At 41.4% G+C, this 13,158-nt stretch overlaps 2 protein-coding genes across 2 annotated transcripts in view; one reads left to right on the top strand and one right to left on the bottom strand.

The window, feature by feature from the left end:
* The window catches only part of LOC111267441 (uncharacterized), a 27,404-nt gene extending 15,588 nt beyond the window's left edge, over window positions 1–11,816 (top strand). The window contains exons 2-3 of the mRNA XM_086971541.1: window positions 2,749–4,376; window positions 9,180–11,816. Of these exons, the coding sequence (XP_086827667.1) occupies window positions 3,798–4,376; window positions 9,180–9,827 (1,227 nt within the window). The 5' untranslated portion in view covers window positions 2,749–3,797 and the 3' untranslated portion in view covers window positions 9,828–11,816. The remainder of the gene's footprint in view (window positions 1–2,748; window positions 4,377–9,179) is intronic.
* Window positions 11,171–13,158, bottom strand: LOC111267311 (U11/U12 small nuclear ribonucleoprotein 25 kDa protein). Its single transcript, XM_022845520.2, has 2 exons — window positions 12,471–13,158; window positions 11,171–12,207 (listed from the first exon to the last, which is right to left on the bottom strand). Exons 1-2 carry the CDS (start codon window positions 12,650–12,652, stop codon window positions 11,832–11,834), a joined length of 558 nt encoding a protein of 185 aa, XP_022701255.1. The 5' UTR covers window positions 12,653–13,158; the 3' UTR covers window positions 11,171–11,831.

Genomic DNA, 13,158 nt, shown 5'->3' with positions numbered 1-13,158 from the left:
ACAAAAACTTCAGTAGAGAGGACAACAGCAAGCAGAAAGTCGGAAGCCGGATATTGGGTCCGCGTGCCTGTCTGCGAGTCGGCAGCTTCAGCGACGAATCGCAGCATCGAGTTCCGTCGTCTTCGAGATGACGATCAGAGGGAACAGACCAATGGGCCACTGTGAATACGACAACGCCAGTGGTTGCGGCAGCTGCGACGTCACCGCAGAGTTGGCTTTCGTCTCACCTGTCGTATCCCCCCTTTTAATGCTGATGCCGTCCGCTTGCTCCACCACTCTATAGTGGTGGCCTAGCGCCGCGCTCAAAGACGCCAACAGTAACGCTACCGGTTGCTGGTTGTCTCAGCGACGGCGATTCGACGAGCGAACAAGTGAGCGCCGTCGAGCGACATCGAGCGAAGAGTAGGAGCAAGCCAAAACAAAAAAGGAAGTCAGGCAGGAGCGGACGTCATCTTGGATCCCAGAATTCACTGTACTATACGTGGTGCTGAACACAGCACAGCACACACTCACACACACACACACGCACATACGGAGGAATAAATAGATATGTGTGGTGGTCCTAGAGGATCCGTGTGTCGCTACTCGCATAATATACTATATGCATTGGCACGACTGACCCGGCTGCAGAGTGTTTTGGAGCCACTGGCATTGGCTAAGCCGAGCTGGTCTGGTCGTCAGCGATACAGCAAGGGGCTAGCCAAAGAATAGAGATGAAGAGCGATGGTTGCTTGCCACTGAGAAATCGGCTCGACAACCACCGAGCGAACGAGGCCTTCTCGATGGTCGATGTCAAAAGGTGGCCCTGAGACGTTCCAAGAGAAACACGAATAAGGCTGAACTGAACAAAGCTGATTTGAGCATGGCAGAACAGAACTAAACTTTCTGATCTGGGCTGTTCGGCGGCAGGCACGCAGTCAGGCCCCACTATCGGCACAGTGTCGCCGTCGGCTGACGTAAAGCTTGCCTTGCGAACATAACTAGCTAGAATACAGTACACAGAACATTTAGACAAACACACATACGTCGAGAGAAATACGCACAATCTCACACAGATAATATCGATTCATCAGACATCTGTATATCAGTTTGCATTTGTAAGTGGATATACGTGAGAACAGAGCTGTGTACGGACCGAATAAAAAACGAAACATCGTAGTCGCCATTGCTACTACTGCCTCTGGCGTACAAGCTATACTGCAGTGACAAACCAGCACAGCTATTGTGCGTATGCACAGTGTACAGTATAACAAGTGTTGTGAAGCGAACGAGCCACCCCAACTGGGCTACTACCAGACGCGTGTAAGATCTGGCTGACAGATAATGGCAAATTGCGTATCAGAAAACATTTTAGCGTTGATGTCGTTTTTACTTAAATACTAGACAGAAACATTGTCATTAACCTCATACAATATATGTATATATATATATATATATATATGAAATCATACGGCAGGCACTATTTCGTACGTGTTATTGCTCAGCAGACTAATTTAATGATAATTATTAAACCATAATTTAAACTCATATTATTTGTAATATGATCTAAACCTATGCTAATATTCAAATCGTAAATGAAGTTTATGTTTGTATTAAATAGATTTTTATCTGGGAATACACGACAGGAACCAACGGCGAGGAGCAAACGAAAATATAGTAAAAAGGAATGAAGTGAAGTGCGGTATGTTGTCAGCTGGGCAATATGGCGATGACCAAAGTGGGCCGGCATCAATATTGACTTTTCTTTGCGGAAGACATTTCTGGTGTGTGCCAAGTCTAGTACTGTTATAACGGCGTCTATAGGATCAACATACAGCGACGTAATTGAGATACTCGGACGGGCTGTAATGGATTATTTTTGATACGCTCTCATCGAACGCAATGACCCAACTATAATGTAGCGTATTCTCTCGTGTTCCGAACAGGAAGTCAAATAGAAAAAAAAAATATATATATATATATATATTTTTTTTTTGTTTCGTATTTGAAACTAGTATATTATGATGAGTGCTTCTTTTTAATGTGAAAAAATATATACTATGGTGCGCTTTACTCCAAACGACACTCAAGGAGATTTGGTTCACCCTAAGACTGTTCGCTTCTAATAATAAGGCTAATATCATTCTCGAAAGAAAGGCCTTCACTCTTCGCAGGCGCGTTTGATGTCTGGAGGGCAGACGAGAACAGCCTTCGGGAGCTCTCTGGGGGCTGAACTTGGTCATTTGTGGTCGCGGTACACTCAGTTCCTTTAGTTCGTTTCTCGAATCTTGAGAGAGAGTTTTTTTTTGTCTAGTAGCGGTCAGTTCTGGAGCACTTCTGAGCTACCCATTCGACCTGCAATTATTGAAGATGGTCGATCTTTTAGACTATGAGCGGTGTCTACACTCCCCAGCTGACTTCCCGGATTTAGCCGTATCGCCCCTTCCACGGTCGTTCGTGCTATCTCCTTTTAGCCTGCCTGCCTGCCTCGCATTGGCTTACGCTCAGTTGCTGTGGTCGACTTTGGTCGATCGGTCCATCTCGTGATGACTCGTCTTTCTGTCCATCCTTCTTTTAGAGTTCTCTTCAGGTATTTCACTCGTTCGACTGCTCGCTTGGCCTTTACCGTACTTCAGTGGGTTAAAGAGACACGATGATGCGTCTTCGCGTTGTTCTTTATTCTGCACAAACGCTGTAACCTTCGTCTATCAGGCTCCCGCCGTCTCCGATACAACTTAACTTACCTCTCGTGTTGTTTTCTGATTTCAGGGAAGAAAAAAAATCCTCGAGTAAGAGAGAGAACGAGAATTCGAACATAGACCATCTTCTCTTAATGCTGTGTCCCCATAGCGTTGTACGACTGTGTCAATTCTGTCGTGTGTCCGTACGCCAAGCCGAGGATGCCGAAGATCGGCAAAGACGGAGTTTGTGTCGTTTCTGCTGACGTCTGCCGCAGATGTCGCATTCACCTGGTGTCGCCAGGCTTCGAATAGCACCGTCTCGTACTGCTTTCATCTATTCCTTACTGAGGCTCTGATCAAGCGTCGAACATGAGATGGACCAAAAGCGACCTGAAATCGCTGAAGAAGTTAAGGACCTGAAGGACTCATTAACGTAAAGACGTCGGCGATGACTACGACACTCCGACGAGACTGAACAGAGAGAATACAGACACTCAGCGAAGAATCTCTAAGATTATCACATGTTCAGTTGTTGAATTCGTTCTGCAGGGCGAAGTCGCGCACCATATCCAGAACTTAACAGATACAGACACGCATAAGCACACACACGTGATGCTCTTTCTATCTATTACTATTGAGTAGCATATTTACTTTTGCTTGCTATTTTTACAGAAGAGCATCGAAGCGAGCCAAACCAAAGACGAGCTGTTCGTGTCTACGGGAAAGTGTAACAATATCTTTTTTCTCTGACTGTTCCTGTTTTCTGCTTTGTTGTTGCTTTTTTTCAGTGTCAGTTTCTACTTCTTTTCATTCACTTCTTTCAGATCGAGTGTGACCAGATTTAATCATCATCAATATTTTCGCCATTGCCGATTATAGACAGCAATCGAAGCCGTCGAGCGCGCCATTGCCGAACAACTGCTGCTCCTTTTAAAGATCTAGCTCCTCCATGCATGCACAACATAATAACAAACGAGAGAATCTTTATCTTACACCTTTTCTATTTTCATACTACCACTCACTCCACTTTATTTCACATGCACCGCCGCGTACAGCTCGAGACGCAGCGCTGACCCTCTCCTATACAAACGACTTCAACTAACTTCATTCGATCATCATCAACGTACGCTTTGCACAATGTCTGAATTACTTACGGTACTGGCCTCATTACTTGCAGACGTGAATGCCAACTACCTATGGCCGGCAGCTTTGGCCGCTTTCCAGAATGCCTCGGGCCAACGGTCCGAGAGTCCTGAACCCGGAAACAACTTCAGCCCTACCCCAAACCCGGCGCCCATCCCGCCACAGGGACGCCGTCGGATGACCCAGCAGAACCCGAATTCGCCCAACAAGCGTCGTGGCCGCTACCAGTGCGGCTATTGCAATTTCCTCGGCGTAACACCATCTCATATGAAGCGACACATTCTAATTCACACGGGCGAACGTCCATTCGAGTGTCCGCTTTGCCCGCGCAGATTCACCCAGAAAGTCCACCTGAAATATCACATGAACAAGACCCACAAATTGCCCGGCATCCCTGGCGACAATAATTCATCACCTCTGCCTGTTGGCCAGGGTTCACCAGGCTCTGGCGAGGAAGGCATCGCACCAGTCGGGGGCATCAGCGCCCACGATGACGATGTCGATGATGTAACCGTTATCGACGACGGCCCCGAGCCAGTCAACCCATCCTCGCTTTTACACACGGAAATGACAGCATGAGCGTAGTAACGATTCAATTACTCCTCAATATCCCCCTCAGTTCACTTCATATCCCCAGCCAATCACTACTCAGTGCTAAGAAGTGACCGTTTGACTGTCCTTAATGCCAATATTGTTGGACATAACAGCCACGCATAACACGTCACATACTGCCATCGTCATCCCGAGTTACACTCATTTATTCACCCATACGCCTGTCTGATACGGATGTAGACATTTTGAGTCGTTAGATCGTATCGTCCCTTGCCGTATCGAGAAAGAAACATTTGCGACATTATATAGGTGTATGGTAGTCGTGAATGTTCTTTTCGTTGTTGAAACACGGAAACCCACGAAAACGTGAGTCGCGCTATCGCTAATAACCTATATACATACACTGGTGTTGACGTATGTCGCTGCGACAAATGATTTTTTATTGTTAGCAGTCCGACATAGTCCAAAGTAGAATAATAACTATTAGTAATTGTATTGAAGCAATAATTATCACAGTCTCTAATCCCTTGCCTCCCTGCGTCCTCAGCACTTCGTGTTCAATTTTTGTTTTCGCCGAAGACCATCGAGCGAGTTGTGTTGTCACATTGAGAGCATTTTCAAGAGGCCCAGAGGTCCCCGAAAACTTCCCTGTCCGAACTGTATTCCTGAGCAGGTAAATGATATAGAAAAAAAATATGATATTCATACATATTCGAAGTGTCCAGTCTGTAATTTACGCAGTCTATATATAATAGAAAAGAGTGATCATTGACCATGGTTGTATAAAGTCGAGGAAGGCAAACCTTACACATGAACATGTGTTTAGGAAATGCCGATGCTTCAGTGATGCACAAGATTTTCCTTATTTGACCGGGAAGCCATCAGGGTCCCGCGGGCCTTGTGCTTTGTATATTTGTTCGCTGAATCTCACTGTGTAAAAATTTTGCTAAAAATATATCGTATTATAATATAGACCAAGCTATATTGTTGCAGATAATGAATAATGTTTTAGCATTTTTTCTATTATGATTGTCGTCGTATTATGACATAGATATTATTTTTGTAAGTGTTTTTATTGAAAGAAAAAAAAATTAAAAATGTTTGTAATTGTTCGTGTAATCATGCACCCGTGACGTGTTTACGATCCATCTAAACGCACTTCTTAATCTTTTACCAAACTATACGATTATACAGTTCTTGTTTATACTGTATTGTGACGACGTATAGCCACGGTGAACGCGATTCACTTTTTCAGTTTCTACCTTATACCTTACGACTATATATATATATATATATATATATATATATATGTATGTGTATATATATACGTAGCGCCATGTACCACCTGTTATGTATTAGCTGTTGAGATGTAATAAAAACATACTAGCTCATATCTGGTACAGTCATTCACGCCGCGCCATCGATCGCCTTGTAGCGGATGCGACGCATGTTGCCCGCGCGATAAATTGGGCCACTCTGCAAAATCCCACCAACTCGAACAACAACAACAACAACAACAACACAGAAAGGGCCTCAAAGAAAAACTGCGATTTGGGCTGACCCATGTTTGATCATGGTCATACGAGTCGAAAGAAAGAGAGCGTAGGAATAAAAAGGTAATTACGTCCAGTTGACATTCAGATCGACATATCTACACACTCGATTTTTATCCTATATTAATAATAACATAACGATCACGTATGTTGTTCTCACTGCAAACAAAAATCGTTTGTAGAGATACTGAAGGTTAGGAGAGTCCAGGCATTTTTCGCGGGTCTCGACGAAGCCTTTCGCACACGCTCTGACGGTGTTTCAAATGTGAGAGAAAATCCGTTTGTTTGAACAGCGTCACCGTCAAGGAGAACAACAACAACAACACTAAATGAATGTTTTCATTAATATTTCTATACTTAATATTTATTCTTGCCTTTACCGTTCCATTTTGTGCCGTCCACCGCTGTATTTAAGCGTTGGCGCCTCCATACCGCCATCATTCCAGGGACACCGAGGTCCCAACAACCTGTTGTACAAGTTATCCTTCATGTCATAACCCTTGAGGGATTGTATATGTGTGTGTGTGTGTGTGCTACACACAATTTGTGCACAGAATACGTGCCTTGTGATGCCTCGAGCAAATAATCAAACAGAGTCACCTAACAATCATACATCTTATATAGACATCCCAGATAGCCTTTAATCACAGAATGAAACGTAATTCAATTCAAATTCAACTATTAAGATGATTATTGTTGGAGTCAGCGAAAATTAAAAATGAGCAGACGAAAAGCCTATCGCTACGAAGATCATGGTTCATTTAGATGACGATAATTATATATATATATATATATATATATATATATATATATATATTATTACCAATATTATATCCCGCTATCAGTTTCCTGTGAAGAGTGTTTTGTGTCTAGCCGAAGACGACGATTTTCGCGACGGATACGCGACTCGTTTTTTTTTTTTAATTTCTGGGACGATTTCGCTAGCGGGTAGCGCGTGGCATTGTCTGTCCTACTCCGAGAACCCGTGAGCCGTTCTATATTTTGGTCGAAATCCGTCGCGGAAATCTGCCCGGAACAACTTGAACAAGCGAATTCTGTTAGTTGAAAAGACCGTTGATTGCAAACCGCAAAAGCTGAAGTATATCACGTAATGTAATTAAGATGCTCCGGGCACACTTGTTGTTTGCTAGCTTCTATTCTTGTAGGTAGTCCAGTAGAACTCTTAGGTACGAGTAGTTTATTTAGGCGTTGTTAGAGGGACCACATGCGGTGTTGAAAGCAGGTGTTCTCTCGCTATCAAAACCCAGTGTTGTTATCCTCGTATGCCGAACTGAATATAGTGGTGCTAAAGATACGCTAGAGTATACGCAAGATAAAAATGTTTGTCGGAAACGGTGAGCAGACAAACGACAAGCAGTATATTAACTGATGATAGTGGTTATTACCACTATTATTGGATACACTTACATAAAAGAAAGAATATAAATGAACAAGTATATAAAGAGTGCGCAAGGAACAGAACGAGTACGAAGAGTAAGTGCGAATAACCCACGAACGCGAGAAGAAGTCTGATAGAACAAAAAAATTAAAAGATAGTTGAATTATAAAAAGTAAGTAAGGATGATATTATTAATGAAAATTGATAGAATATGTAAAATACTCTGTGTATAAATCGTTGCTCTAATCTTCTATATCCCATGCAACTGGCTGCCTTTTCTGCTTTTCTTTTCATTGTCGTCTAGTGATTCCAATCATATTGTGCTAAGAGCGCTATTTTGTCTCTCCGGTGATAAAAGGTAAATGTTACATACTTAATTTCTTGCAACCGCTATATAACTATTCATTTGAAGTTTTTCCCCACGCTGTCAATGAAGATATATGAAAATGCACATAGTCCAGACACACAGAAGAGTGGCACAGGCAGAAACAAAAGTAAAAATATACACACACACAAACACACACACGGACACACACACACATACACACACACACAAGTACTTATATTAAAGAAAAATAGGTAGGCCACGCTGTCTTTGAGCGTTCTTTCGTTTTGACAAATGCTTTGGTGGTCACCACGCGTCTATTTGTTGGTCTGTCACTCTCATAGATGCTTCTCCTCTGTACACTTGGTCTCGGCTTAGTTCATCCCTTTCGTCGTATCTACGATCATTATCTCCGTTCAGAATTTTTCGGAGGCATAGAACTGAAGACATACACAGTAATACATAAACATACACAGTAATAAACACAACAGCTCGACAACATACTGTGTAAATAATATTATTATTAAATGATTCATTACAATTTTTACTATATATGTGCGATATACTGACAGCCAGAATGCAAAATATACGCGTGTAATGTGTACTATTGTGAAATGATGAAACAGATCACTGATTCCAGATGGATATGCGTATCTATTGGATATGAATAGTAAAATGATAAAAAGTACAATAAAAAGCAACATGTGTCGATAACATGTGTCTCAAAAATAAAGATTTATTATTTCATAATTTATTAATGGCGACTGTGTATTTCATTAGCAGAGTTTCTGGGGCTGGTTGAGAAAATAGCTTGAGTAGAAAAGAAATCATTGAAAAACTATAAAGAAACATTATTTGCCAGTGGATTTAATATGCTCACACGATATTCAGTACGAAGTGATGAACTTCGGTAGTAGTATATTAGGGAGGGTGGGCGTTGGCTTTGAGAGCAAATTTTAGTTAGCCAGCTATAGGTATCAGTCATTCGCTGAAATATTTAGTAAACACTAAGTTGTTGAACAAACACCTGGAGTTTCGTGCCTCCTACAGGTTCATCAGGCTTAACTTTCTTCTCTAGGTTTCAGCAACGATAAGCTATTGAATACGCTGTTCCATGTTACGTATAACGGAGGATTCGAGCACCCAAGCGTTCGAAACGTAGCGCACAAAAATAGGTGTAGTTCTTTCTATAAAACATTATCAAATCGCCCATTTACTATTTAGTATTTTTCTTACAGGTAACCGTCACAAGGAATCGCTGCAAGCCGCGCTGTTGTCCGCTGTGAAGTGTCGCCTATGTTTCTCTATGTTCTTTCTGCATCTCTTTTGTTTTTTTTTTTTTTGTCATTTTTTGTGTAGCTTTTCGTTCTTCAGGTGTTTGTAGATCGAACACGACCAGACCTAAATGTCGCTTGGCTCTCGTCGTTTACAGTTGAAGACGCGCAGAGTTGTTCCGCACTCCACTGTCGAACTCTTGCCCTCTTTCGGAACACTACCTATTTACTCTGTTTCTTTGCATGCATATAACAAAATAAAAGACAACTTGAATCATGTACCTTTCTACCTATCTTACATTGACTAGTCTTCGCCTAATTGCTACGGCAGTGTTCAGCTTGAAACACTTTTCCGCCTCTTTCCTTATCAACTTCTACGACCACCATGCTGGTTTTAATGCCTCAGAGTCACTTACAGCGGTACACTTATTTTTTGCAGACGTTAATGCGAACTATTTATGGCCAGCCGCCCTAGCCGCGTTCCAGAATGCCTCAGGACAACGGTCCGAGAGTCCAGAACCTGGAGAGAATTTCAGCCGGACCGCAAGCCCCACCCTGATGCCACCACCGCGACGTCGTGTAACCCAGCAAGATCCAAACTCGCCAAATAAACGTCGTGGCCGCTATCAGTGTAGCTTCTGCAACTTCCTTGGCGTAACGCCATCGCACATAAAACGTCACATTCTAACTCATACTGGCGAACGTCCATTTGAGTGCCCGCTTTGTCCACGCCGCTTCACTCAGAAAGTCCACCTGAAATACCATATAAATAAAACCCACAAAATGGGGTCCGCAGAAGAGATTTCACCGGTTGGAGACATCAGTGCTGCTGACGATGATGTCGATGAGCTAACCATTATAGATGATACCCCCAAACGCGTCAAGCCGTCCTCGCTTTTGCGCACAAAGATGACGGCGTAAACAAAAGGCGATTGCCCTTTTTCTTTTAACCTGAATATAATCGGCTGCAGTTACCGATTGTCCCCCAGTAACAACCTGACAATGCGGGTGGTCAACCAAGTTCAAGTTGCCAGACCTGACAACTACACAGCACGTAATTAATAGCCACTCTCATCGCATTCTACATTCACTCGTATACATATATAGCGTAATGTCTCATATTTTGATTCGTTACTGTGTGCCTCTACACGTGACTTAACGTGATCAAGGGTATCGTCACAACAAATTTAACCGTCATCGACACGGAATGTGATCGTTCGTCCCTTTTTCCCGATGATGCTTGCTTGCTTAGTTTGTACTTTTGGTTTTTGTGTAAGAACATCGAGCCAATTTTATTGTTTCATTGGCTATAAAACTGGTTCTCTCTTTCTCTGTAACAGTCCTAAGAAGGCTGGAAAAATGCAGTTTACTTTAATTTTGGGGAAGGACACGTGACCTTTTGTTTGAGAAGTTATTAGGGTCCCAAAAGCTTTGTGCTTTGTACATTTATTAGCTGAATCTCACTGTAAATTTATTTCAGACACTTGATATACTATAAATATCTCATACATAAAAAGTGACGTATGAGCGTACTATTGTTCTAGTTGTCGTCACGTCATATCTGTTTGGGTGATTTTTGTCCATACGTGCTTTAAAGCACAACTTTACCGATTTTTGTGGTCACATACCAGTATTGCGCCAGGCATTTACAACACACGCCATATTTCACTAAACTCTACAACTATACAGCTAATTACCGCTGTTTAGACGTACACGTAAAAGGATATTCATTTATAGGAGCTATTATTTAACCCTTAACACTCTTATTTTTTGCCTAGACGATCCCATAAACATTGTTGGCGAATCGCTGGCGACTCCATGCTGTTATCATTCCAAGAGCCTCGTGGTGCATTCATTATCAAACGAGCTCATTCGTCCTTATATATAAATGGCGTTTTTACCAGCTTCCATCTACAAATCGAAGTCAACAAGAGGGGTCAATTTTAAGTAAACTTTTTTGACAGATCGCTTGGGCGAACGGACGCGAAGCAACCTCTTATAGAAGCTACACGTGTGTCCGTAACGGATCCAACAACAATATTGATAATATTGAATGCAATTACTTAGAGAAATATATATATTATGATGAAAAAAGTATATATATATATATATATATGTTATATATATATATATATATATATAACATGACACAATTTGTGTGAATAAAAAAGCTATATATGCATATATCGAAAAATATATGTACAAAAGAGAAAATCAGAGGAATAGCAATGAATGTCAAAGATACAGAAGAAAGAAAAGACGACTACATTGATAGCGTAAAGACACCCATTTTCTTAACGCATATAAAAATGAAATTTATTTATAGAAACTTCTGAAAACATGTAACATACTCTGTGTATAAATATGTGTTCTAAAAAGCTTCTATCTTTCCCAAGTGTAACGAAAACCACACTCTTTATTTCAAACTCTGCTGCTCAAAATGAGATGTTTTTTGTTCATTGCGACGAAACGAACAAACCCACAAAGTCAATGCATATATATAGACTGATTTTTATAAAACTGCGATAGTACAGCTTTTCCACTCTCTCTACGCTAATTACCATTTGTCTAAAGATTTCTCAGTTTATAAGTCTAAACACATATACAAAACATTATTACACATCCAGAGAAAGACGCAGACAAAATACTTTGATAGTAGACACTATCCAGGATAATTTTATGTAAATATATATTAATTATTAGCATATGTATGCAGTATATTGACAACCAGAATGCAACATGTTCAGGTGTAGCATGTGCTTCGGCATAATGATGATAATGGTTGCGGTTGCGGACCAATAAGCGTATCTTGCATATGAATAGTAAGATGTAAAAGATATACTGAAAGTAACATGTATCGACAATGCAAAGCGCCTTAAAAATAAAGATTTATTATCTTATTATTTATTACTTGCAAACACGTTTTTATTTCTTTGACGCGCGATATGCCTCATATGCGTGGAAACGGTGACCCTGGCTGGAAGATGTAGAAGGTTGGTCAGTAAGAAAATCTCTTGTTTGGTTAACAGTAGCGGCAGCTCGGATACGCAATCGTTTTGCGAATTTGAGGACTGTTCCCGATGTAATGTTGTATTCTCGGATCGAACAGTCAACTTCGTCAATACGGACGTCATGAGCCACAAGCGTATGATGGCCCCAGAATTGCTTCCATGAGATACGAGGTTTTGGGAAACAAGGGTTGTCTGGACAGGTTGACCGCAGATAGTAATCCTCTGTAGCTAACTCAACGGCCCGACGAAGTTCTAGGATACTAGCGTCAGGCGAAACGACAACATCCAGCCTGCCATCAAGGATAACAAGACCTTTACAATATTTGAAAATGTACTATACAAAACAATTATGAATAATTTTGTCATTGTTTGGTTGACTATAATCGACCTGTACTGTGCAGCTGCATAGTTCTAACCGTACGATGTTAAATTCTATAAGTTATATTCCATTGGATAAAGCATCCAGAAGGATATTGTGTAATCGTAATATTTCTTGTAAACGTCGAGTACGACGCAACATACGTATCAGTTCGTTCCTTCTAAACCGCTATACCTTTTGCCATCATCCCTCACGATAAATATTCGAATCTTTTGTCCGGTCTCTGCATCGATCAGTTGCTGAATACGTTCCAATGACGACGTTTCCAGACCCGAAAGTAGGTTATCACTTTTTACCAAATTAAACATTTTTTTATCAAGTTGTTTCAGTTCTGCCATAATTTTGTCCCGATTCATGATTTCTGATTGCTACACAGTTAGCACACTTCATACACAGGGACGAAATAGGAATGGGACAAAGACTGTTAAAAACGAGGCTTACGTCTTAAAACGTTAGCTAAGTTACTACTGTGTACGCTTTCAAAGCACCCTTTCAAGTTTTTTTTCGCGTTTTATCTCATCATACTGTTCTTACTACTAAGAAACCGTATAGATGCCATAAATATATCATTTTTGTTATGAAAAACTAAACACGAAAAACACCGCCGCCATGCGAGGATGAATCGGGTCACACTGTTAAGTTACGTATCACCAACATTCTTATTCTTAACAGCTGATCGACTCTGTTAGAACTGCCAGCTGACACACGCATGCCTTGTTTACAAACGGCGCGGTTCATTAGAGCGGAAGCTTTATTCGACATGAGTAGCCGGTACGGGTGGCGCCCTCTGTGGCAGTTGAATGAGGTAATGAAGATTGAGACAGAATATTGGAAATGATGCACTTTGCTTTTACCCATTAAT

This window comes from Varroa jacobsoni, unplaced genomic scaffold (assembly GCF_002532875.2).
Source record: "Varroa jacobsoni isolate VJ856 unplaced genomic scaffold, vjacob_1.0 scaffold_12, whole genome shotgun sequence".
Classification (NCBI taxonomy): Eukaryota; Metazoa; Arthropoda; class Arachnida; order Mesostigmata; family Varroidae; genus Varroa; species Varroa jacobsoni.
The sequence above is the reverse complement of the archived record's forward strand: the minus strand, read 5'-3'. Positions and strand labels throughout refer to the sequence as shown.

Coding starts and splice junctions, on each gene's coding strand:
- LOC111267311 (XM_022845520.2), bottom strand. CDS start 12,652: ATGAATCGGGACAAAATTATGGCAGAACTGAAACAACTTGATAAAAAA. Junction 12,208..12,470: donor GTGAGGGATGATGGCAAAAG/GTATAGCGGTTT, acceptor CCTTGATGGCAG/GCTGGATGTTGTCGTTTCGC.